Genomic DNA, 25,882 nt, shown 5'->3' with positions numbered 1-25,882 from the left:
AATATTGTTTTAATTAATAGGCATCGGCCGATTGTGCTGCAAGTTAGGCCGATTTATAGACAGGCGCTTCTGTGAGCAGCTAAGCATTGTTGCGGAACGCCAGAGGATCTCTCTCCCTTTGAAGGCTGATCGAGGCTGTGTGAAGCGGGATTTATACTTTCGCCTAGCTCTGCTTCGCGAGCCTCCACTGATTGTGCTTGTGCTCCAACAGCGCCTCCTGCTGGCAGAAAATGATTTTGCATTTGCAATTCTGTGGGAAACACTGGTGTCTGTCATCAAACATAAACAAAAAGCATGATTCAGAACTGTTTTGCTTCAGTTTTGAGTCATGCATTATTACTATGAATTAGTTTGAGAAAACATTTACTCAAACGCTCTTTTATGAGATGAAGGGGGAAAAAAGAAAATCAACCACATATCGGCCAAAAAATCGGCATCATATATCGGCCATCGGCTGCCCTGATTTCTAAATATCGGCATCGGCCAGAAAAAACCCATATTGGTCGACCTCTAATCTTATACAAGATAAATAATATATTCATGAAACCAGCTGAAATGTTTTGAAATGACTTATACCCTACCTGATCGAAAAAATCCTGTCTTTCACTCTGCCTGTGTCAGTTTGTGTCTTGTTAAAGATTTAACCTGTGCCAAGATGTTCCTCTGTCTGTCACGGATTATAGAGTAAAACTTAAATCTATAGGGGTGGTTGGATTTATTCATGCATCTTAAAATGTTTATTTAAAGCTTTTTTCTTTTCAGATAATTATTTTCAGCATTTTCGTAATAGGTTGTATATTAACTTATTTGGAGAAAACCGGTAGTTCTATGTGAAATTGGATGTCTGAGCACCCCATATAGCCAAAATGGCATGATCATAACACCTCAGCGAATATTCGACTGTGAGATTGAGTCTCGAATCAGGCTACTCCTATCAAAGCATCGAATCTTCGACTATTTGGGGTCACCCCTACAGCAAACATTTTAAAATTTGTAAAAAATTACTTAAATACTTGTTAAATATGACTTTTCAAAACATTTAACTGATTGTATTAATGGTCAGAATTCTTTCTGTTGGTTAACAAGTTAAGCATTCTTAAAACTGATTTTATTTTATTAATGCATTTTGCATTTTTATGCACACCATAGTTTGAATGTGTTAAAGGTTTTAGAGAAATTGAGGGGCTGTTCTGCTGTTGAACACAAAAGAAGATTTTTTTTTTTGAAGAATGTTGACTTCCATGGAGAAAAATTCAGTGGTTACTGTCGACTCTTTGGAACAACATTCTTCAAAATATCTTCTTTTGTACTGAACAGAAGAAAAACCACAGGTTTGGAACAGCTTGAGGATGAGTAAATGATGACTGAATTTAAGACACATAATGGCTATATTTATGCAACCGACTCCTGTTTCAGAGAAAGGGGGTGACTAGATCATCTTCTGGAGCTCAACAAGTAGTCCTTAGACCAGGCCTATACCACACAACAGATCTGGATTAGTGGTTTAGTTGTCCCATATGTCACGTGTCACTTCTGGAAAACTCTTTGTTCAAGCCTTACTAAATGTTTGTGTCATTTTGTAATAATGATTCATGTAAAAACTCCACTATCCGGTTGATAATTAGGTTGTAATACTAATCTAAAACAGTTTGTATATTGAAGCGTGGCACTTCCTTTGCACCTCTTACTAGCAGATTTGTTTCCTCGCCCTGAGGTTGTGTTAACTGAATAAAGACTTCTGGGCTTTCTCATGCTTTATGTCACCTAATTACTAGAGAAACTCCCTTCTGTGTTTTTTTTTTTTTTGTTCTTGCTCATGTAGTAGGTGATTGAGAGGTGAGTAAGGCAGTTTATTAATTCGAAGAAAGTAAAGAACAGTCTTGGATTCTCGCGGAGACCTGCCTTGCCAGACTACCATGACAGAATGAACTCTAAGGTTCTATCAAGTCTCTATTCGATGCATCCAAATCACATCATGGTACGTTCACGTGTCCTCTGTCCTTGTGCACTTGACTTAACTTGAATTGAACTTCATCGGATGGTGACGTTGAATGAGTACAAGGATGCATGTTGAGAAACGGTCTCAGCTGTGATGCTGTCACCAGCACGTGTGCAGCGAAGCACAGCTAATGCATGCAGTGTATTTGAGAATGTTGAAGTGGTTTAGGCATAATTTTTATGGCAGGTAGGTGAAGCTAAATAGTTTTTATGGTTGTTTCCAAATCTTTTATCATCCACTTTCAAACTAGGTTTTTACATCGTCTTGTGAATGGTGGCTCCTTACGTCCCGTAATGCAGCACTTACAGACTCATGGTTTAATTATAAAACAAACACCGCCTCTGAGGAAGATGATCAACACCTGCTTCTACATCACTGCCTGTTTAGCCCTGCCCACCGATTCGCACACGTAGCAGCAAATGCAAAACCAGACGATAAACTTTACTTGATGAACTTTTTTATTTAATGAGGTTACAGACCACATCAGGAAGAACTCTGTCCTTTGTTCACTTAATTTTATCACGGATTCGTTTACAAACAAGGCACAATTTGACACAGGATTTTCAGAAAGATTGAAACTAAAAAATTATGCTGTGCCGAATATATTGGATCTGACAGTAATGCTGCGCAACACAAGTGTAAGTAACTCATGACTCAGTAAATCGTGACTCCTCGTTGGAAAAAAATAAAATAGTGGCAAAACATTAAATTTGAATTAATCGATAAAATTGAAAGAAAATCGCCCAGCTATGTATTACTGTAATACTGTGCTGTTGTGGCACCGTTAACTGTATTTGTGTAACAGTGTTGTGGGTGCCTGGGTGGTTGGCAGGGCTTTGCTCTGTGCAGCCGTTAATAACTGGTCTCAGTTCCTTCCTTCAATGTTCCTGTGTTCCTCATCTGCTTGGACATGCATGATCTCCTCTGGCAGATCATCACAACAGTGTTTGGCATATCTTCTGCCATGAAAGCCCTTAGTTTAGCACTGATTAGTTCTCTGTTTTGAAAAATGTGAGGAAGGACGTGGTAATCTGTGGAATGGAGGCGAATGAGACCACAATGGCTTCTGATCCAGTCAGTTTTATTTCAGTTTCAGTTAGCCAATCATCTGTGGTTCTTACAAATACATGCGTGCAATAAAATAAACGTGTGCATAAAGACAGAGATTACTAATGCTATAAAATAAATGTAAGGTTGAAATGAGTTTTTCATAATGGATATCTTAATTATTTTACTTCATAGTAGTAAAATTATAATTAGTAATGCATAATATTGGATTTTTGCTGATATTTTTCAACTCATTTCAACTCAACTGTTACTTTTGTTTGGAGACAACACCAAATCTCTCCAGATATAAGGAAATTATTTTTAATTTAGGTTAGTTTTGAGTGGAAATTTAGTTGCTTTTTATAATGCCAATACATTGAAGTCTTTAAACAAAAATAATTGAAATCAATTACTGCTGTTTTTAATCTTCTAGAGCTCCTTGTGTTTAAGTTTTAATAACCAGTTTGAAAAAAATATTGCACATAAATATGTTACACAGGACACACAAAACTGTGTTGGTCTGTTTAGCACATGAACACAATCAGAGATGTTTTAAGTTAATCAGAATTCACTCAATAAACTGTAACAGTTCCAAAAGTAAGCATCTCATTTCTTTTCTCCATATGATAACCTATAAGCTTTTAGTATCTGTCGTTTTTAATTTGTCACTTTTAATGGAACTTGGAATTGTTAGCTAATTTGGTTACAGCATAAAAATGTATGTGAAAGAGGGTGAAAAGAGTAAAAGGATATATTTAAATGGAGTTCGATTCAATTTGAGGATGTGGTTACATTCAGTCGTTTAGCAGATGCTTTTATCCAGGGGTCATCAAACTCGATCCTGGAGGGCCGGTGTGCTGCAGAGTTTAGCGCCAACTTTCCTCAACACACCTGCCTGGACGTTTCAAGTATATCTAGTAAGACCTTGATTAGCTGCTTCAGGTGTGTTTGATTAGGGTTGGAGCTAAACTCTACAGGGACACCGGCCCTCCGGGACCAAACTTGGTGGCCCCTGCTTTTATCCAAAGGACTTACAAATGAGGAGCATCACAATTATTTTATCACATAGGAGCTGAAAAATATTTATAATAATTGTATCCTTCAAGAGTAATCTAGAACAGTGATTCTCAGGTATCACATAACACACAATCACCAAATGTATTTAAACGCAAGCTTATTGATCTAATTAATATCAATAATAACCCAGTACTTCAGATTAATAATGCTTCCAACACACACACAATAGTAGAATTTTTCCGTTTTCTAATTAAAATGCATGATTTCCAAATAGAAAAATAAATGAATAAAAAGCGACCAATCACAGCTCTTGTGGTCTACGTAGACACAAATTGTAGCTATAATTTTGGAGAGGTGTGCACTGTAACTACACAGAAGTATAAATTGCCCTTTAGTGACTAGATGTCGTGGTCTCTCGTCATTTCCTTACTAATGCGTAATCTTTAACGTAAGCTTCACATTTTGTCACTGATGGAACAGAGAGTCCATTGATGCAGATCCCACTTCTGTTTCTCACAGACAGGCCTTTCTGAGAGGTAATTTTGGTTTCTCTTGGGTGTGAGGTGGCAGTGGGAAACGAGAGGCACTGGCACTTCACTGCACAGATATTATGTGGTTGAGTCTGTGTGTTAATGGTTGGATGGCTGGAAAATGCTTCCACAGATTTTCCCCCAAGGTTTAAAAAATATATGATTACCAAGTGGAGGTTGCTTGACCATTTTTAATTTTTGTATTTTTTTAGGAAAATATTGCATTGAGCTGGTTACATACTGGATATTTTTACCTTTTTATGTATAGTCCCCAAACTCTGTATTTTCTGGCCATGGGCAATATATGAGGAGATATTTGCATTCAATGTTTTGGCATCATTCTCACCTAGTTTGCTGTCTAAGAGGATTTGTTTATTTTTTTTAAATACTCCACCGTAGGAAGTTTACCGCATGCACTTTGTACAAAATCTAAAATCTGTTGTCTGGAGCATATGACTTTGAGCTTGAAATGTGTTGGGCTCAATGAGAACTGGCTTTTCTGGATTTTCTACAAATGCATGCAAGTTGGGTCACCTTTATTTGCATAGCACTTTATACAATAAATATTGTTTTAAAACAGCTTCTCTGTGATAAATAGGAAAATAACAGAATCAGAAAGTGTGTTGACTATGAGAATAATTCAAATTCTGCTGTAAAGCAGCTCTAAAAGACCTGGGCCTTATTCATGAAACATGCGTAAATGTAAATTAAGAGTAATTTGCATGTAAAATAGACCTCCTCAGGATTCACAAATGCATTGTAAACCACAGATTTGATAGTTAAGTGTGTGTTAATGAATTACAGTCATTCATAAATAAGATGTTTACGCTCCTTGTGCACGCTCATTTATAATTAACATAATCCCCGCCCTTTAATTACAACTACATGAATTATGTGTACAGGGATATTGTGTGTTGTTTCGGTTTGGCTGCAGTATATTGCAAACATGCAAAAGAGATTAATTGGCCGCATGCCTAAAAATTATTCAATGAAAGTGTTCAGCTTGCAGATATTACTGGTGCTCATAATAGGCTAATAATAATCCATAATAAAAAAAAAATCATTTTTGTTTTATCTGTAAAATATATATATTTACATTAAACTCCTTGATTTTATTTGATTAATTCCTAAATGCACACAAGCAGCGCAAACAGCAAGCCAGATAAGTTTAACTTCATTTCTTAAAGATTACCTATCTATATGGGCAAATTCACTTTTGAAATATTATTATATTACGCATAGTGTCATCAGTTTTACAAACCATGTGCACGTGGTTAAGAGCAGGGATACCAACTAACTTTTTGAACACTTTTGTTAATATGAAAATGTCACACATAAGGAGGTCACTTACACACAGAGATTAAATCTCACACACACACAGAAATTTAAAGTGCACAGATAAATCCTTTAATACTGCAATATTCCATAAAAAATCAGAATTGACAATTTAGATTATGATTATGCTTATTATTCAGGCTCATGCTGTGGCACAGTCCGGTCTGATTTAAACTAAAAAGAAAATAAAGCAAGACGTGGTTTACAGTGAATTTATAACAACTAAGGCTGTAAACCACGGCTTCATGGGGCTTATTGCTTTTGTAAAACGGTTATTCCATATACTAGTAAGGTTTCACAAAATAAACGGAGCAAATAAGTGTAATGATATTAATAAAAACAGTATTATTCCACCAAACAATGTAGTTCCTCAGAAACAGTTGTGGTTGGAACAAAGTGGTTGCCAAGCAGCACACAAAGTAAATAAAGGTGTAGGTTTGTAGTGTAATATACAACGGCTTCGAACGTGGCTCAACCAATCAGAATCAAGGACCGGAACCAGCCGTTTTATAATAAATATTCTACCATGCTGAGAGAGAATCAGATGTATGTTTGTGAGGAAATATGAGAACATTTCCTAGTCTGTGTTTTTATTAGAGCTCCATCAGATGTGGCGTGTTACACCACCTGTTGCTGTTTGTTGTAAACAACCATTCATTTGATCTATTTATTTATGTATTTTGATAGTGAAATAATGGCATTTAAAGGAATAGTCCATCCAGAAATGAAAAATTCTATCATTTACTCATTCTCATGTCATTACAAACCTCCTTTTTTTGAGGAAAATGAAAGAATAATGTTGGTAACCAAACCCCATTGACTTGCAGTGTATTTTTTTGGCCACACAATGGCAGCGGGAACCGGAACTGATTGGTTACCAACATTCTTCAAAATATCTTCTTCCTGAGAGTGAGTCAATTATTAGAGAACTGTCATTTTTGGGTGGACTGTCCCTTTAATCGTTTTACTTCAAAAAAGCAGTAATATATATATATTTGCTGTGAAAACTCCTGTTTCAATAAATGCAGCTTACTCTACACTGCATAATGAATCTCTTATTCACATTCTGTCGGTTATAAAGCTGGATGCATGAAAGTGTAACTCATTCAGTGAGCTCATGCTGAACAAAACCGTTTTGAGTAGATTTCTTCTGCTCACTGACTCATTTAAACTCCTCTGTGTGGCCGTGGCCATCATGTGCTGAATGCTGTATTATAAGCAACGGATGCGATGGGAGTCAATTTAAATGATGCTGTAATCAGCACTTTTCAACATTAGGTCATCTTGAATGATTACACATGCACATGGGATGCTTTGACACCAGCCACTTTCAATTGGGTCAAGACTTGAGTCAGTTGTATTACGATTTCAGTATTTGGGTAGTTTTGACAACACTAGTCATATCTGTAATTACTGAGGTTTCTAGAGACATGTAAAAAAAGAATGGAAACTAGGTCTGTTTGTTTTTACTCTCTGTATAATGGTCTTGGATTCTGGACAGTTTTTAGAAACTGTTCTCAGTCTTCGTGCTTTTCCTCTGATGTGCTCGTTAAAGACCTGCTGTTTTCTGTTCCTTTTGGGGGTTTTTTCAGACTTTAAGCAATGTCTCAATCGCTGTTGAAGGGTGTTAATTAGAAATAAGGCCCTGTTCACTTTCTGACTGTGGTCTTGGCTGTTTTTTCCTCCACTTTGTTGGGAGCTTGTTTGGCTACATTCTTAAAATAGCTCTCTGACGTGTCCAGTCCTGCTGCAGAATGCGACTGTGGCCGTCCAGAATGCTCTGGCAGGATGTTATGCAAACATGCATTACTGAACGAGGAGGTTTGTTATTATCTCAGAGTTCGCACAGGATTTGGAAAGTTGGGAAAATGAACGATTGGAACATTTATATTTTCAAGACTTAAATTTTGTTTAGTTTTTTTCATATAGTGTGAATTTAAAAAGAAAAAGAATTTTATTAACGAAAAATAACCTTTAATAAACATCAAATTGTGAATCCCTTGCACTGTGCAAGTCTCATTGCATTGATGTCGCGAAATCACATAGAAGAACACGTGATGCATTACCGACTGAAAAAATAGCATCTGCACATCCTGTTTTCAGAAACTATTTAATGAAGCATTGAATTGTGCATCACCGTTTTAATGACAGCTCGTAATAAGAGGAGATTTATAAACCTATGGCGAGGAGGATCAACGCAGAATGCAAAACAGAGACGTTGTCATAGGGCTCGCAAGATGAACTGAAATAAAACCAAATCACGGTATGGTGTAGTGTGATTATCAAATCACAAAGCTGTAATTGAATTAAAGAAGTTCATGCAGTGCGTGTTTCAGAGTGAAGTGTGATACTGTGTGGTGTTACACGTGAGGAAGTGTTTGCAGCTTCTCAGAGTGACTCAGTTCACAGTAAATGCTGCTCCACACAAACTCTATCCTAGACTTATCAACAAAACACAAGCTTTAAAGGGATAGTTAACCCAAAACTGAAAATTCTGTCATTTACTCACCTTCACCATCCAAACACTGTATGCATGACTGACTTCCAACACAAAAGATGATATTTTGTTGAATGTTGGTAACCTATTGACTTACCTAGTATGGGGGAAAAAACTGTGGAAGTCAATGGCTCCCAACATGCTTCAAAATATCTTTTTTGTTGTTGTTGTTCAACAGAAGATAGTACGTTTTACCGGGTTTAAAACAACTTGAGGGTGAGTAAATGACGACAGAATTTTCTTTACGGATGAGCTATCCCTTTAAGGGATTCCTGCGGTTTTCTGTCAGAATACAAATGTGTGGTTTATCTTTGAAAATTAAGAAATTAAGCCAGAAATAATGTTATCTAAAACACAATTATTAAGTATGCATTTTTTTTTTTAACGTTTTTAATTTAATATTATTATTATTATTATTTTAATAGCCATATTAATATATGATCACAAAATGGTCAAATTGTAAATGTGGAATTCTTCCTTTTTTCTTTTTTTCTTAATTTGCAATTTTTATCAGAAAAGCCCTACATTGAACCTTTTTTTCTTAATTTGCAATTTCTCAAACATGTCTGGGTGGACACATGGTTATACTCTTAAAAATAAAGGTGCTTCGCAATGCCATAGAAGAACCTTTTTAAGAACCTTTAACATCTGCAGACCCTTTCTGTTTCACAAAAGGTTCTTTGTGGTGAAAGAAGGCTCTTCAGATTATATAAAGATGGTTCTTTAAAGTACCTTTGACTGAATGGTTCTTTGTGGAACCAAAAATGGTTCTTCTATGGCATCGCTGTGAAGAACCTTTTAAACTCCTTTATTTTTAAGAGTGTACATGTGGTTTAGCAAATAAAGTTTATGAAAATTAAAAAAATAATCTTTGAAATACAGTATCCTGAAAAAGTCAAATTTCAGCTTTACATCACAGAAATGTGACGTTTTAAAATACATTAAAATAGAAGTTATTTTAAATTGTACAATTTCACAGTGTTCCTGTTTTTACTTTTTATCAAATAAATGCAGCCTTGGCGACCATAAAAAGGCTTCTTTTGAAAAACAATAAAAAAATGTTCTTCCAGACTTTTGAGTAGTCGTGTATATAAACGCCCACCAGCTGTTCACAGTTCAGAAACCGCAGACCGATCTAACCAGGTTAGCAGTGGCATCAACCGGCTTAATCTTAATCTGCTGTAATCCTGGATCTCGAAGTCAAGTGTGCCGTGTGGCAGTCAAACTCAATTCAGACCAACCTTACTCAGGCTACATGCCTTTTATTCTTTTGACATATTCCTTCAGGTTCACTTACAATGTTAGTGAAGTCAATAATGATTGGTTTGTTTTTTACAAAGTGAGTGACGTACTCATTGTTAAAACAATGATAAACTGGGAAAGAGAAGTCAGTTTGCTTCTCCTACTGTCTAACAGGTGGCTTTCTGTTCACGTGTACACTTCAGTTCTTTCTTTTTAGTGCATTTGCATTGGCAATTGATCACAGATCTGTTTTTGCTTGGTCAGTATGGGGTATGGAGCATTAATGACTGTGAAAAATAATAATTTACAGCATTTCAGAACAAGGCTGCAACTTAAAATGATCTCGCATGTGTTGTTTTTAAACAATCGGTCAATGTATGATTGTGCAGATGACTTTTTACTAGATAGATAGATGGATGAAAGCAACTACACTGAATTTTAACAGAACACTGAAAATTCATTCATTTTAGTTTGGATGGTTGCACATTTTTTTGCTGATCATACAAGAATATTTGTGGGATGACTAATGACATGTAGCACAACTACTGGTCAGAAGATACAAAATTCACATTTCATTGAAGTAATATTTGTGTTTTTCTCTTATTTTCAGGACAGTCTGGATGCTCTGGTTTATGACCTTGATTTTCCAGCCCTGAGGAAAAACAAAAGCATCGATAACTTCTTAAATAGATGTAAGTATTTTGTCTGGAGCTCATTCAGAATTGCGAGTCTAAAGAGTTTCAAGCTGCTTTGCTGTGAATGGGAATTGGTTTTGGGTCAGTACTTTCAGTCAGACACTATTTTGTCTCTCCAAGTATTCACTTAACAAAAGGGCTTTTGGCACTGTATGCTGGAGACGCACGTCATATTCTCTCAGTGGAGGCCTATCATTGTATGATTTATGTGATTTTCACAGCACAGATTTTAATACGCTAAACTGGATTGTGACTTGCACTGTTTGTGCTACAGACATGAACAACATTGCCAGTTGTGCTATTACTATTAGAAGAGACCTGTCAGTTGATAAAACATGCTAAATTTACCATAGACTTGAACTAAATTAGGGACCTGAGCCACGTGGGAGCTAGAATATCATAGATAAATTGGGAGGTTTCTTAAAACTCGGGTCAGTAACCAACCAGCCAGAACAACCTAGCTACTACAGTGGACCCTTTTTACGTTTCCACGTTTGGAATGCGGACGTAAACTATACAAGGGTCCATTTCTATTGAGATAAATGAGAGACCATAACAAATATAATTTTTGTATTCTCCCAATTTTGCTTTAAAGACATAAAAAAATGAAAGAGCGGTCAAATGCCTTGCACATCATTGAGACACTAGAGGTACCTTAAGTTAATTTTGTCATCATTACATTTTATGGTGGACAAATAATTTTGTCATTATGGCATATGTTTTTCATACAATCTGAGCAGGTCAGAGCTTCATTCACATGCATAGATCTATTTTGACACATATATATAAGATGTTTTTTCCCCTCTGTTTACAAGCCATAACCAACTGTTTACATGAATTTTGCAAATGCATTAAGTCGCACACATGCAGTCACGCACAGCTACTCTCATGTGCAAGCGTGCAATTGCCCTGTTTGCTGCAATATATTTCCAAAGTTGAACTAATCATTAAAAAAACAATTGTGATGCATCTGAGAATCAATGTTTTTGTGCTTATGGAAATTAATGTTCCTCTGATTTCCAAGTTATTTAGCAGCAAAATGCGAAAGAATATTGAGATATGACTGATTTTCAACTTGGCACCAGTCTAGTTCTCCATGACATGAAATACAACTGTTTTCTTTCCCCGAAATGTTTTGCTAACTGTCCAGCATAGCAAATAACTATAAATCCTTCTCTGTTTCTGCGAATACTGTGGGATTTCTTCTATCCCTTCTCATAACTGAGATTCAGTTCAATTGCTGGCTTCTCTTTGCCCAGTGAATATGATCCAGATCTTATTGTTTCTCTGTTGTATTTTTAAATCTGTTGAACTTGGAGGCCCCTCCGCCCCGTCCGTTCATACTTGTGACAAGTAAGAAAAGAATCTCTCTTGATCAGCGAAGACCGAATCTGGCTGAATGTTATCTGTCCCCTCGGGAAGCAGAGCTGTGTTAGATAAAGCCTTTAGGGCCCTCAGCGGTACACACGTTCATCTAAACAAGTGAGAGGTTGTCTAAGGCTATGTTCACACAGTCAGTTGACAACTGCTTTTAGTTACAGGCATGAGTCTTTCTCTCTATATATAAATTGCATATTATTAAACCAAGCACACTAAGGGTGATAGTGTGCATATGTGTTTTTGTTTCTAGATAAGGACACAATCAGCAAAATTCGGGAGCTTCGTATGAAAGCAGAGGACTATGAAGTGGTAAAGGTCATAGGACGAGGGGCATTTGGAGAAGTACAGCTGGTAAGTGTATTGAGTATTGTTGTCATTTTATGCTGCTGTTACTTCCATTTTTGGAATATATATATATATATACCATCACCTAGTGTTGGGACCAATTCTTACTATTATCTAACTAATAATTACAACTTTTACCTTAAAAACCTAATTTGCTGCTAATTATTAGTTAATAAGGTAGTTGTTAAGTTTAAGTATAGGATCAGGTTAAGGAATCTAGAATATGGTCGTGCAGAATAAGGCAATAATATGTGCTTTTTAAGTACTAATAAATAGCCTATATGCTAGATTATGCATGCTAATAAGCCACTAGTTAATAATAAATAATTTTTTTTTTTTTACCTTATTTTTAAGCTGTATCCTCCTTATAAGGTTTTACCATTGGCATTTGGATAGTAGCGGGCCGTTCACACAGAACACGTCTTTGCATCTAAAAATGTGAGACATAGCACTTAAGAATGGTTTAAAAAAAAAGGGCAGTGCGTAATGCCTCCTCTGTCATGTTGCCATCAAATACAACATTTTCCATGCCAACTTGCTACTGTAAATAAAAGTTTTCCACACTTGCCCCGCCTCCGGGGTCTTCTGATTGGTCCACTGTTTCGGAACTGACTGTGTGTAAAAGTAGAAATTCTTTTCACTTGACACGGTGTCTTAAAAACGAAGATGCGAGACACAAGCGCAATGGTCATATGCATCTGTGTAGAGCATCTACATAGAAAACAATAAAAAAGTAGTGCATTGGAATGGAAAAACATGTTCTGTGTGAATGGCCCCTAACTGTACTTCCCAGAGTTTTTTTTTAATAAACAAACCATATTAGTGATGGATGGTGTATCAGTTTATCCGGCATACTGGGTTTAATTTCACTTATGATATGTATTTTTTAAATAGAGTGCGGAGAAGGAATGTTATTAATAAGATATTCTTATTTAATCTTGACAAACTGTCTATTATTTAGGACTCTAGCTTTGACATTTGCCCACTATTTATCATGAAATCTGTTACGTTGATAGTTATTTGTTAATTTCTGTCGGAAGTGCAAACTCAGTGCGAAATCTATTGGTAGTTATTGATTTTTCAAGTAGAACAATAAGATGCATGTTTATTTGTGATCACAGGGCTTCACAAGTAGGGCTGAACGATTAATTGCATTTGTGATTATATCGCGATATGATAAAACGTGATTTTTCAACCGCAGAGCCTGTGATTAGACTCGAGAGTAAAGAGGTGTGTTCGACTTGAAGATCGATCGGTGTATGAGATCAAAGTACGGCGAGAGAAAGCATAGACGTCCGGTCTCTTACTGTCTTTACTATATAAATAAAGGTGACTTGACTTGACTTATAGATCTCACAGTACTTTGATGACGCACACCAATCGGTCTAGCAGCGTATATCGGTCTAGCTTGCTATATATGTCAGAGGTCGCACGCCTCTGGAGCAACTAGGGGTTAAGTGTCTTGCTCAGGGACACATTGGTGTCTCACAGTGGATTCGAACCCGGGTCTCTCACACCAAAGGCATGCGTCTTATCCACTGCGCCATCACCACCCCGTACTACACTGAACGTACTACAAAACTGCACATGGAAATTACTCAAGCAGTAACAGTGTTGCGGTGCATTTCATTACTGAAGACTTCGACTTTAAGATAATATAGGCTTTATAACATGTTTAGATAGGCTATATGTTTATTACAGTGACTTTGAATGACCTAAATACCTAAGTGTGGAAAAGCAACAGATTTGTTTTTATATTTCTGCAATCTACTTTAGTTCATGCATCACCTAATTTCTTCGTAACATATAGGCCTGGCCTACAGAAAAGAACATTTATGTTTAATCTATCTAATATTATGTTGGTCATACTATACAATGATTTATTGCTTGTCTTTGTTGAATAATACAGAACATAAAGAGCTTTAAAAATAATTGCAATCGCAATATTGGTCAAAAAAAAAAAAATAGCAATTAGATTATTTTCCAAAATCGTTCAGCCCTATACACAAGACAACATCCATTAGGACATTTAGTTCATAAGTGTATGAGAAATAATGCTGTTTTCACATATGTTTAGAAGGAATCATTATTTCTGTTCAGTTTCTACTAAATTGTGCTCTTCCTGTCGTAGTGTGAATACAGTAGTAGTTATGAGTGTTGTTCTGTACTGTTTACTTTATTTGAATGTCATAGTCTAGTGAAGGTAAAGTAAATAACAAGCCCTGTTCATGTTCCCTTTCTCTGTGTTTGGTAGGTGAGGCACAAAGCCACAAGGAAAGTGTACGCCATGAAGCTGCTCAGCAAGTTTGAGATGATCAAGAGGTCGGACTCTGCTTTCTTCTGGGAAGAGAGGGATATTATGGCCTTTGCCAACAGTAGCTGGGTAGTACAGGTATGAATATCACATGGTGTATGATGGTCACAGACCTTTTTAGCTTCAGACTATGATTCTATTCAGTTGGAGGATATCAAACAATTTGATATTTTTGAGCTGATTTTAGAACAATTTTTTCGTGATTTCAAAATGATTTTTGTTTTCATTTGTCATGCATCTCTTAGCAATAAGCTGCATGTTTCTGTGTGAGTTTGTTGTGTTCAGAACAACTTAGGAGTGTGTGATATTGACAAAAAATTATATCTCAATATTTTATGGAATTTTTGTTGATAAGGATAATTAAACTAACGTTACTGTTCCAGGTTCAGGAAATAGTCCTCCGTAAAATGCGCTGCACACACTCTAATATTTGGGTTGAACAGTGTTGTAAATACAGCTTAATCACTGATTTCTAGTTGTGTCCTCTTTTGGAAACCCAAACAAAGTACTTTTGCTTTCACAACAAAACACACAGCGTCTCCAGGACATGCCGGCGGCAGCAACAATACTACAGCCAGAATAAAAATCACTTTCATTGCGTATACATTTGGGCGGTGTTATGCAAATCTCCCCACACAGGGCGTATTTAAATGAGCCGTTTTAGGAGGGTGTGGACGAGTCTTAACTTTTATAAAGAATATCTCTTTGGTTTTGAGACTTTAGTCTTTGCAACTTTAGGGATCTCATCTATGCACAAACAGCTTGTAACACTCCAAAGAGAAAGCAAAACTTGAAATCGCATCATATGACTCCTTTAATGAGTGATTTATTGACTCATTCATTCAAACGATTCGTGCATTTAAAAAACGAAGCAGTTGACTGACTTTATGAATGGATCATGGACTCAAAAGATTAATTCAAAAACAGATTAATTTAGGAACGAAACACTGCAGTTACGCACAGATGTGCAGTTCCGCTTTTGTTTGCAGCTATTTTCATTGGTGAAACAAAAAACCAGACACTACTGTTTCTAAAATGTAATTCACTCAATATTAACTCCTTGTTTGTTGAAATGTTGGATAAAAATATCACATTCGAAATAATGCTCGTACGGTGATATTTGGGAAAGCAGCATTCTTGCTTGTGCAATATTACTTAACTATATCATATCTTATACATATAAAAACAAAAAACCTATACAGGGATATTTGTTGCTTTCATTATAGAGGCATTTTAACTGCATAGTAAGAGCTTCATCAGGGAATGCTTTTGGACTCTCAAGATGTGTTTTTGTTTGTTTTTTTGAGTGACATACTTGATAATGTCAGCTCACACACCATTAAAACAACAATCACAAGACTATCGTAGATGATAAATATCGCACACCCCTACTTGAAAGTCTGGTAATGTGTGATCCTCAGTCGTTTAGTGTATGATGCCCGTTTTTTTCTTCTGTAGCAGTCGGCAAATAGTGTTTTAAAATCCGTTTTCTGTTTGTTTTTTTTAAGTCATGTAGTGTATTACAAACTTTATTTTGCTGTATCTTTTCTAAATGACGAGACTTAGCCAGCTAGCTATCTTTTAAAACTACTTAATCAAACTTGTAACTACTTCAAACTTAAAACCATCTGATTAAAGCTGCTAAATCCACTTCAGTCTTTCTTGTCAGGCTTTCTCAAGCCAACATAAAGCTTGTTGTGACAAACATTTTTTTTTTTATTATCTTATTATGATTATTAATTATAATTATAACCTGTGATTTGTCTTGAATGGGTATGAATGTCTATTTAATATAAAACCACATTTAAAAAACGTTCTATTGCTTTTGTGGCCATTTATCATGTGTTAAGTTTATATATATGTTTTATACTTTCTTGAAACATGTAGCTGTATTCATAAGTATGAAGTAATTTTTTTTCTTTTTGTCGTCCAGCTGTTTTATGCTTTCCAGGACGACCGCTACCTCTACATGGTGATGGAGTATATGCCAGGCGGAGACCTGGTCAACCTAATGAGCAACTACGATGTGCCTGAGAAGTGGGCTCGTTTCTACACTGCTGAGGTTGTGCTGGCACTGGACTGCATCCACTCCATGGGCTTCATTCACAGGTCTCATTCATACATTAAACAACCCTTTCATTGTTTCTACTGGTGAGCCTACTTGCTTGAAATGTTGAAAATAACCTCTGTGTGTGTGTGTTTTCGCTTAACATTTGTCTCAGGGATGTAAAGCCTGACAACATGTTGCTAGACAAGGCAGGCCACTTGAAGCTGGCAGACTTTGGGACCTGCATGAAAATGAACAAGGTACTAGGGGTGTGCAAAACTACACATTTTCATAAAAGTCACTGGGTTGTCTGAATGAACAGTTGATCTCAAGAAGCCCTGTATAAGTTTGCAAGCCCTGTAAATGTACAGGTACCAAACACAATCGATTGCGGGAGGCTCAAGATTCATTTTTAGAAGTGCAATACCAATTTTAACTTGACACGTTGTCTTAAAATTGCAACATTGTTGTAAGATATGGAAGAAAAACTGAACGGGACACTGATATCCGGCACAAAAATGTGTAAAATTATTCTTGTTCAGTAACAAAAACCAAACTTGTACAGATTTCACGTAATGAATAATGCTCATGGTAAGCGATTTCATCACAGTTATTTGAGAAAATTATAATAATTGTGCAATTTATATTTCAGAACTTTACTTTCAATTAAATGCCAGAGAGGGTTTATTCTGTTACCAAAATACCAATAATAGCGAGGAAAAAACCTTTATGCTTAATAAAGGACTTTTAATTATAAACAAGTCTGAAATGCACCGGGACTCTTATTTTGAAAAGATCACAATGAAGACCATGAACATTCATTGTCATAATTCATGGACCGTAGATCATAAGCAATCGCTTGGCATAAATGCACAGTATTCATTGATCTGGTCTGAAAGTGCAAGCCCTTAGAACTGCAACAGCACCACAGTTTGCCTTTGGTTTATGCCTCATTCAATCAAGATATTTTATGACTTTAAATTTCATATTTTTTATTTTGACTTTTTCCTTTTTTTTGCACACATGCCCATAAATACATTTTACAGTTCACATCTATTTTTAGTTGCAAATGTGAGAGACTCGACACTGTTGAACCCTGTGAATGACAAGTGGAACAAACCTGAAGCATTCGTTCAGTCACATTTAGTGTTCTTTCAGTTCTGCTTTCGACTCTGTATTTTGTTTTTCCCGCTTTCAGGATGGAATGGTACGATGTGACACGGCAGTAGGAACTCCAGACTATATTTCTCCAGAGGTACTGAAGTCGCAGGGAGGAGACGGTTACTATGGCCGAGAGTGTGACTGGTGGTCTGTGGGGGTCTTCCTGTATGAGATGCTCGTCGGTGAGTTTCAGCATTAGTGCAGCCAGTTCCTTCTTACATACAGTAAATCACCACTGTGACTTATTGATTACACTTTCCGCTATGTGATTTATTAAGGAAACATGCATTTCTCCTCATTCAGTGAGTTCATGTAGTGAAACTCAGACAGCCTTAAACCGGTAACTTAAGCGATTTATTAAAATAACCTGCTAATAAACCAGTTGCTTGTGAATCGAAGTGCAAGGACAACTCTTATGAAAATCATGTTGTCTTGGGATTATTTTGTGATGTGCAGTCTTTTTATCCTCACATTTCAAACCCCTAGAGTGCTCATGTCTATTAAAAGGTACAGTTCAGAGCATAGATCCATACAACCAGAGGGGACGTCCTGGCACGGTAACAGAGCGTTTTGGCTCCACTTTAAATTCTCAGAAACTAAACAGCATAAAGGCTTTTCCTAAGAATGGGAGTTTTCCTGACAGATGGTGAGCTCACAGAGCTAGGAATAGAGGAGGCATTCAGAAGAATAATGGTCTGTGTTGTTTAACGTTTCCTCAGGTGACACGCCGTTCTACGCTGACTCTCTGGTGGGCACCTACAGCAAGATCATGAATCACAAGAATGCCCTGACCTTCCCCGATGACAGCAACATCTCAAAGGATGCAAAAAGCCTCATCTGTGCTTTCCTCACAGACAGGTTTGCATGCAAAAATTATTTTAAACTGCAATAGAATAATAAATCAGCCACTGAAAAAACTTTGCAGAATGACTAGTTAATAGTATTGACACAGCTGACGCAAACATCACTTCCTACTTTTGCTCAAAATAGAGGTTAGGGATTTCAACAAATGCCATACCAGAAGTATTAAACACCAGTGTGTTGTCTGACCCTCACATTTGTGCTAATCAGACCATTTGTGCTAACTGTTCAGATGTGAATGATACCCCAAATCTTCCCAACAATTAGGCTCATTGTGAGCTCTTCTAAGTGACCAGACTTACTTTTGTCTAGCTTGAAATGAAAAATGTCTTTGACTTGCATTGTTACACCAGTTTCGATATTCACTAAGATGCATCAAACAGTGCTGTTTGGGTTTTCTGGGTATTACAAAATAGTTTGGTTCTGAAACGCATCGATTTTTACAAAGCTCATTGCTCTGAGAAGCGAGGTGTGCTCTGATTGGCCGGCTGTCCAGTGCATTGTGATTGGCCGAATACCTCATACTTGTGATGGAAATATTACGCCCCCTTACCGTATTGTGATGCCGTGTCCCGGCACGACGAGACTAAAACAATAAAACCCACTATAAACGAGCCATTTGTTGCATTCAGTGAGGACATAATTACTGATTATAATGACTCATACAACACCATGTCTGCATTTGTGATCATAGAAACTCCAAACAAGCACTACTTTACAAAGCTCAAAACTCGCGTTTGAATAGTCAGTTGCAAATTCTTTAAATATTGAAATGTATTTACAGGCTGTGAGTTAGAAGCACCAGATTGTCCTTGTGACGTTGGAATTGCCCCACTTTATAGTGTTCACAGCCGTTCATACTGCAACTCTCTCCCAGGTTCAGGAAATAGTCCTCCGTAAAATGCGCTGCACACACTCTAATATTTGGGTTGAACAGTGTTGTAAACACAACTTAATCACTGATTTCTAGTTGTGTCCTCATTTGGAAACCCAAACAAAGTAGTTTCGCTTTCACAATGAATCACACAGCGTTTCCACGACATGCCGGCAGCAGCAACAATACTACAGCCAGAATAAAAATCACGCCCTCTTTCATTGCGTATACGTTTGGGCGGTGTTATGCAAATCTCCCCACACCGTGATGTAGACATGTGGGGGCGTGTTTAAATGAGCCGTTTTAGGGGGAGTGGTTGATGCTTAACTTTTATAAAGAATATCTCTTTGGGTTTGAGACTTTAATCTTTGCAACTTTACAGATCTTATCTATGCACAAACAGCTTGTAACACTCCAAAGACAAAGGAAACATGAAATCACATCATATGACCCCTTTAAGACTCAGTTGTTTAGTTTCATTGCCTTGTGGAAATGACACCTTAACTTCACTAATTTCTACATTTTAACTCCATAAAGAAGAATATTAATAGCTACAAAGCCTTGAATTGTGTAAGGTCACGTATAAGGATTAAAATGATTATCAACTCTTATATCCATCTGAAAACTTTAGATGATAATTTGATGATAATTTCATAAAGATTTGATTTGTTAACCTTATTTTTTCAGGACCTAGTTAAAACTCACCCTGGATCAGTTTGTAGGAGTACATGTTTTCATCACTGTTCAGTTACATATGAAGAAGTGAACAAAAGCTTGTTTACCCAAAATACATTGTGCTAATCTCATCTCCTCTCACTAGGGAGGTGCGGTTAGGACGCAATGGAGTCGATGAAATCAAGCGGCATAGTTTTTTCAAGAACGACCAGTGGACATGGGAGAACATCAGAGATAGTGAGTTGAGCTTCTGAACCTCAAATCCACCAGCTTTATCTTTTTCAATTATCATAAAATAAACACCCCATGAAATTAGAAAATATATATATATTTCTATGACTTTTTAGTTCATGTCTGTTATTTTTGAAACCTTCTGTATATTAAAAATCTGCATTCATCAAAGCGTTTCATGAAATCTTCAAAAAGGCATTTGGAAAAATCTGTTTTTGTCCAAATTAAGTGTTGCAAACATGCTTTTTGAGTTACTCATGTTTTTTGAATCCTCATTTATAAATGTGTAAATAAAAGTGATATGAGGTAATTTTGCATTCTGTCCATGTAATCCTGAGTAGAGACATCAACAACAACTGAACAGAAATTGCACCTGCCTTTAATTAGCCTTGATGTGTGTGTGCTTGTAGCATTATTTGTTTGTTCTCATTAAAATGCACTGCTGTATTATCGCATGTAGCGGCTGCTCCAGTGGTGCCGGAGTTAAGCAGTGATGTAGACACAAGCAACTTTGACGACATTGAGGAAGATCGAGGCGAGGAGGAGACATTCCCCATTCCTAAAGCATTTGTAGGCAACCAGCTTCCGTTCGTGGGCTTTACTTACTACCTGTGAGTACTGAGATTCAGAACAGGCAGTCGTGCTTAGAGCCCAGGTGTTTGTGTTAAATTAATTAATTATTAACTCTCTGCCAGGTTTCCTCGGGAACCAGCTATAAAGACAAGTGACAAACGCAGCTCGACAAAGGAAGATAAGAGTCATGTAAGACGTCTCAAATAGAGACTTTAAAATAAAGAGTTTCATGGCATTATAATAGTCAGTCTGTCTCTTAAACTGTGAGGGTGACTGATTTTGTTTCTCTGATCCCTCAGTTGGAGAATCTTCAGAAGAGAATTTATCAGTTAGAAGAACAGCTTCACAGTGAGATGCAGCTGAGAGACGAGATGGAGCAGAAGTGCAGGTGTTTATCTGTCTGTTTGTCCATCCACCCAAACACTTTATCTAACCATCCATCTGTCCTTCTAAACCAATCAAACCCCTTATCCATCCATCCATCCATCCATCAATCCACCACCAAACTGCCTACCCAAACCAATTAAACACCTCATCCATCCATCCTTCCAAAATCAAACTCCTCATCTATCCATCAATCCACCACCAAACTGCCTACCCAAACCAATCAAACACCTTATGCATCCATCCATCCACCACCAAATTCCCTACCCAAACCAATTAAACACCTCATCCATCCATCCATCCTTCCAAAACCAAACTCCTCATCTATCCATTGGTCCATCACCAAACACCCTACTCAAACCAATCAAATACCTCATCCATCCATCCACAAACCAATGAAACTCCTCATCTGTCCATCCAAAACCAATCAAACACCTCATCCATCCATCAATCCTTCAGCCAACACCCTATCCAAACCAAAAAAAACCTCATCCATCCATCCGTCCATCCAACCAAAACCAATCTAACTCCTCTATCCATCCAAAACCAATCAAACACCTCATCCATCCATCAATCCTTCAGCCAACACCCTATCCAAACCAAAAAAAACCTCATCCATCCATCCGTCCATCCAACCAAAACCAATCTAACTCCTCTATCCATCCAAAACCAATCAAACACCTCATCTATCAGTGAATCCATCAACAAACACCCTACTCAAACCAAACAAACACCACATCCGTCCATCCAAACAAAAGCAATCGAGCTCCTCATCCATCCATCCAAAACCAAACACCTCATCTATCCATTGATCCATCACCAAACACCCTATCCAAACTAATCAAACACCTCATCCATCCATCTAAAACCAATCCATCACCATCCAACAAAACAAACACCACATCCATCTATTCAAAACCAATCAAACACCTCAATAATCCATCTAAAACCAAACTCCATCCACCCACCCAACCACCCATCCATCACCAAACACCCTATTCAAACCAGTCAAAACCTCATCCATCTATCATACATCCACCCAAAACAAACTCCTCACCTATTCAGCCTCAATACAACAGTCTGTCCCAAATGCATCCTCAAACCAAACTCTTCATTCAGCCATCCATGCAGTATGTAGATCCATCCATCCTCAATAATCCATCCACCTTTCCTCATTTAAGCTCTTCGTCCCTATATCCAAACCTAAAGTAAAATTCTCACAATAAAATCAGGCCTTTTGAAATCTGTTCTTTGATTCGTTTCCCCTTCAGGGCATCCAATACAAAGCTAGACAAGATAATGAAAGAGTTAGACGAGGAGGTGAGTGAAATGATTTCCTCTCTAAAGCATGAATTTAAAGAATTACAGAGGATTTGTATTTTGTATAAAAGGCTGTAATAGATGATTCAAGTTAAAGATCCGTTAAAACTTGGGTTGTTTTTAGTATGTTAATTCTCAGTTTCTTGTTATTCTGTTGTCCTGACGTGATTCAGAGTAACCTAAGGAAGAGTGTGGAGACTAACATGTCTTTACTGGAGAAAGACAAGATCATGATCCAGCACAGAGCAACAGAACATCAGAGAAAGGCTGAACAGGAGGCTGAAAAACGAAGAAATCTGGAGAATGAGGGTGAGGATGCAGTGTCTCATTCTAGAAAGCAGGTTATGAAACTTATCCGAGTATATTTGCTCAGAGTAATTGGAAAAACTATACTAGAAATAAATGTACACAGCCACATTATCTTTATATTTAGCACTTTTTTAAAAATGTCTTTGTGTTTTCACCATTACATTTTTCATGGTTTCAAACCCTGGGTTGACTGAATCACGTTTTCGGAACCGAAAGTAAGTTGTGTTAATCAAGTGAGAGCACATTTGAAACCATTAATATTCAGAAAATATTGTCAATCTGACTGCACTGGCACACTCGGATGAGAACACTGGTGAGATCCGAGAAGAACCAGAACCAGCAAAGAGCTGCCAGACATGTATGTTATATGCATGTCAGTCTGTGAATTAGTTAATGGAAAACAGGACCATGGCCCTAACATAAATATCATTCAGCCAAGTCATTATAATACACATGTCAATATTCTGTTAATGTGTTATAAGGAAAGATGAAGCACCCCCCCCCAATGTAAAATATTTTATTTCTAAAAACTTTTATTTCTATTTTTCTAGTGTCTACTTTGAAGGAGCAGCTGGAAGACTTGAGGAAAATGAGTCAAAACAATGAAAAGGTCGCCCAGCTGCAGAACCAAGTAAGCTTGTCATGAACACTTGTGGTATTATAAATAATCTAATCTAGAGTTAGACAAGGAGGTGATGTATATTTAATATATACAAGCTATGCATGTACTCAAATAAATATATATAGTACTCGCACATATATTATATTATGTATTATTGATATATAGTGTGTGTGTGTGTATGTACGTATATAGATAAATATATAAATAGTGTCGTCCATAAGTATTGGAACAGTAAAGACAAAATTGCTCTGTTGGCTGTGGAGTCAAGGCATTTGCAAATATGATTAAAATATGAATATGAGACAAAACTACAGAATGTCACATTTTATTATTAGCCGTATCAACACATAGATGTTTTACCAAATAAAAAGAACAGCACTTTTAGAGTTCATCCCACTCATTGATGTGAGCATAAGTATTGGGACAGTTGAACATAAGGCAGATATAAAAGATTAAAAGCTATTATTTAGTTGCAGATCCCTTGCACACAATCACAGCAGTGAGTCTGTGACCCATAGACATCACCAGACTCTTGGTCTCATCCTTTGAAATACTTTTCCCAGCCTTTAATGCAGCCAATTCCAAGTGTTGCTTGTTTTGGGGAGTTTCTGCCTTTACTCTTCTCTCCAGCTGGTGAAATTCATGTTCAATCAAATTTAAATCTGGAGATTGACTTGGGCAATCTAAGACTTTCCATTTCTTTGCCCTTATACATTTCTTGACTGATCTGGAAGGGTGTTTTGGGTCATTGTCCTGATGCAATATGAAGCACGTCCCAATGAATCTGGTGGCATTTCTTGAATATTGGTAGGCAAGATGGTTTTGTACCCTTCCAAATTCATTCTGCTACTGTCATCATACATTAAGTCATCAGTAAAGTTGAGAGGGCCTGTTCCAGAGGCAGCCATGCATGCCCATGCCATGACACCACCTCCTCCATGCTTTACAGATGAGGCTGTATGCTTGGGATCATTGCAGTTCCCTTTTTCTCCACATTTTTGCTTTCCCATCACTTAGATAAAGGTTCATCTTTGTCTCATCGGTCCATAAACACAGTTCCCAAACTCTTCTGGCTCACCTTTGTGCTTTTTTGCAAACTCTAATCTTGCCTTTCTATTTTTGGTGCTAGTCAGAGGTTTGCATCTTGCTGTGTAGCATCTGTAATTCTGTGTCAAAGTCTCCTGAGGACAGTAGATTGTCAGAGCATCACCCCAGCTTTCTGGAAGTTGTTGGTGATTTTACAGACATGTCTTTTAGGGTTCATTTTCACAGCTTTTATGATTTGTCTGTCATCAACTACTGTTGTTTTCTCAGCCGATCAGGTAGTTGTTGGTTGCTGGTGGTTTCCAAACTCTTGATTTCTCTATGCCCTATGTTTTTGCTAGAGCTCTAACTGACTTCCTCTTTTCTTTTAGCATCCAAATTGCTTGCTTTTCTCTCAGAGTCAGCTCCCTCATCTTCATCCTGGTTTGTGTGTGTCATCATCAATTGCAGGATTCAGAATACAGAAGTAATGGATATAACTGATACGACACATTCCCTGCTTTTAATATCTGAAGAATTAATGCAACAGGACACAGCTGATCACTTAGACCTGTGAGGCAACTGTTCCAATACTTATGCTCACATCAGATAGAGGGATGAAACTCTAAAAGTGCTGAACTTCTTAGCTGGTAAAACATCTATGTGTTGAAGCACCCAATAATAAAATGTGACATTCTGTAGTTTTGTCTCATATTCATCTTTTAATCATATTTGTAAATGTCTTGACTCCACAGCCAACAGAGCAATTTTGTCTTTACTTTCCATTACTTTTGGAGGCCACTGTATGTATGTATATGTGTGTGTGTATATATATATATATATAAGTTTTACTTATATAAACTTATATTAATATTATATAAGTTTTACACAACACATTATCTAGATTAAAGCAAATTAAAATCTATTTAAATGTGAGTTGTTCTATTGTTTTGATGATTTTCTCAAACATTAAATACTGAGACTCTGGGTCTTCTGTGGCACATTACAATTAAGAAACACCATCTCACACAACCTTGTCCTCACAGCTGAGGGAATCCAACGACCTTCTACGGGCTGAGTCTGACACGGTGGTGCGTTTGAGGAAGAGCCACACAGAGATGGTGAAGTCCATGAGCCAGCTGGAGAGCATGAATCGCGAGCTGCAGGAGAAGAGCCGCGCCGCAGAGAGCATCAAACAACAGCTGGAAAAAGAGCTGCTCCAGCTGCAGACCACGCTAGACACAGAGAGACGGACCTGCAGCCAGGGCTCAGAGGAGATCAGAGAGCTGCAAGGTAAGAGTGGGCTTTCCCTGATTTCTCAACCAGAGTCAACATCAGGTTCTTGCTCACCTGTTTTACCAAGGCCCTTCTCCCTTGATTGACTGGAAGAGTTGTTTTTGG

The 25,882-nt window shown here is 37.2% G+C and overlaps 1 protein-coding gene across 3 annotated transcripts in view; it reads left to right on the top strand.

Moving 5' to 3' along the window:
• Positions 1–25,882, top strand: part of LOC306846019 (rho-associated protein kinase 1-like) — a 59,340-nt gene that overhangs the window by 8,321 nt on the left and 25,137 nt on the right. For all 3 annotated transcript variants that reach the window (XM_079379077.1, XM_079379076.1, XM_079379075.1), the window contains exons 2-16: positions 10,278–10,359; positions 11,993–12,093; positions 14,342–14,479; positions 16,335–16,510; positions 16,624–16,708; positions 17,647–17,791; positions 18,329–18,467; positions 20,165–20,256; positions 20,711–20,861; positions 20,946–21,012; positions 21,123–21,211; positions 22,479–22,527; positions 22,701–22,836; positions 23,388–23,467; positions 25,528–25,774. In XM_079379077.1, coding sequence (XP_079235203.1) covers positions 10,278–10,359; positions 11,993–12,093; positions 14,342–14,479; positions 16,335–16,510; positions 16,624–16,708; positions 17,647–17,791; positions 18,329–18,467; positions 20,165–20,256; positions 20,711–20,861; positions 20,946–21,012; positions 21,123–21,211; positions 22,479–22,527; positions 22,701–22,836; positions 23,388–23,467; positions 25,528–25,774 — 1,777 coding nt within the window. The remainder of the gene's footprint in view (positions 1–10,277; positions 10,360–11,992; positions 12,094–14,341; positions 14,480–16,334; positions 16,511–16,623; positions 16,709–17,646; positions 17,792–18,328; positions 18,468–20,164; positions 20,257–20,710; positions 20,862–20,945; positions 21,013–21,122; positions 21,212–22,478; positions 22,528–22,700; positions 22,837–23,387; positions 23,468–25,527; positions 25,775–25,882) is intronic.

This window comes from Barbus barbus (genome assembly GCF_936440315.1).
Source record: "Barbus barbus genome assembly, chromosome: 26".
Lineage (NCBI taxonomy): Eukaryota > Metazoa > Chordata > Actinopteri > Cypriniformes > Cyprinidae > Barbus > Barbus barbus.
The sequence above is the reverse complement of the archived record's forward strand: the minus strand, read 5'-3'. Positions and strand labels throughout refer to the sequence as shown.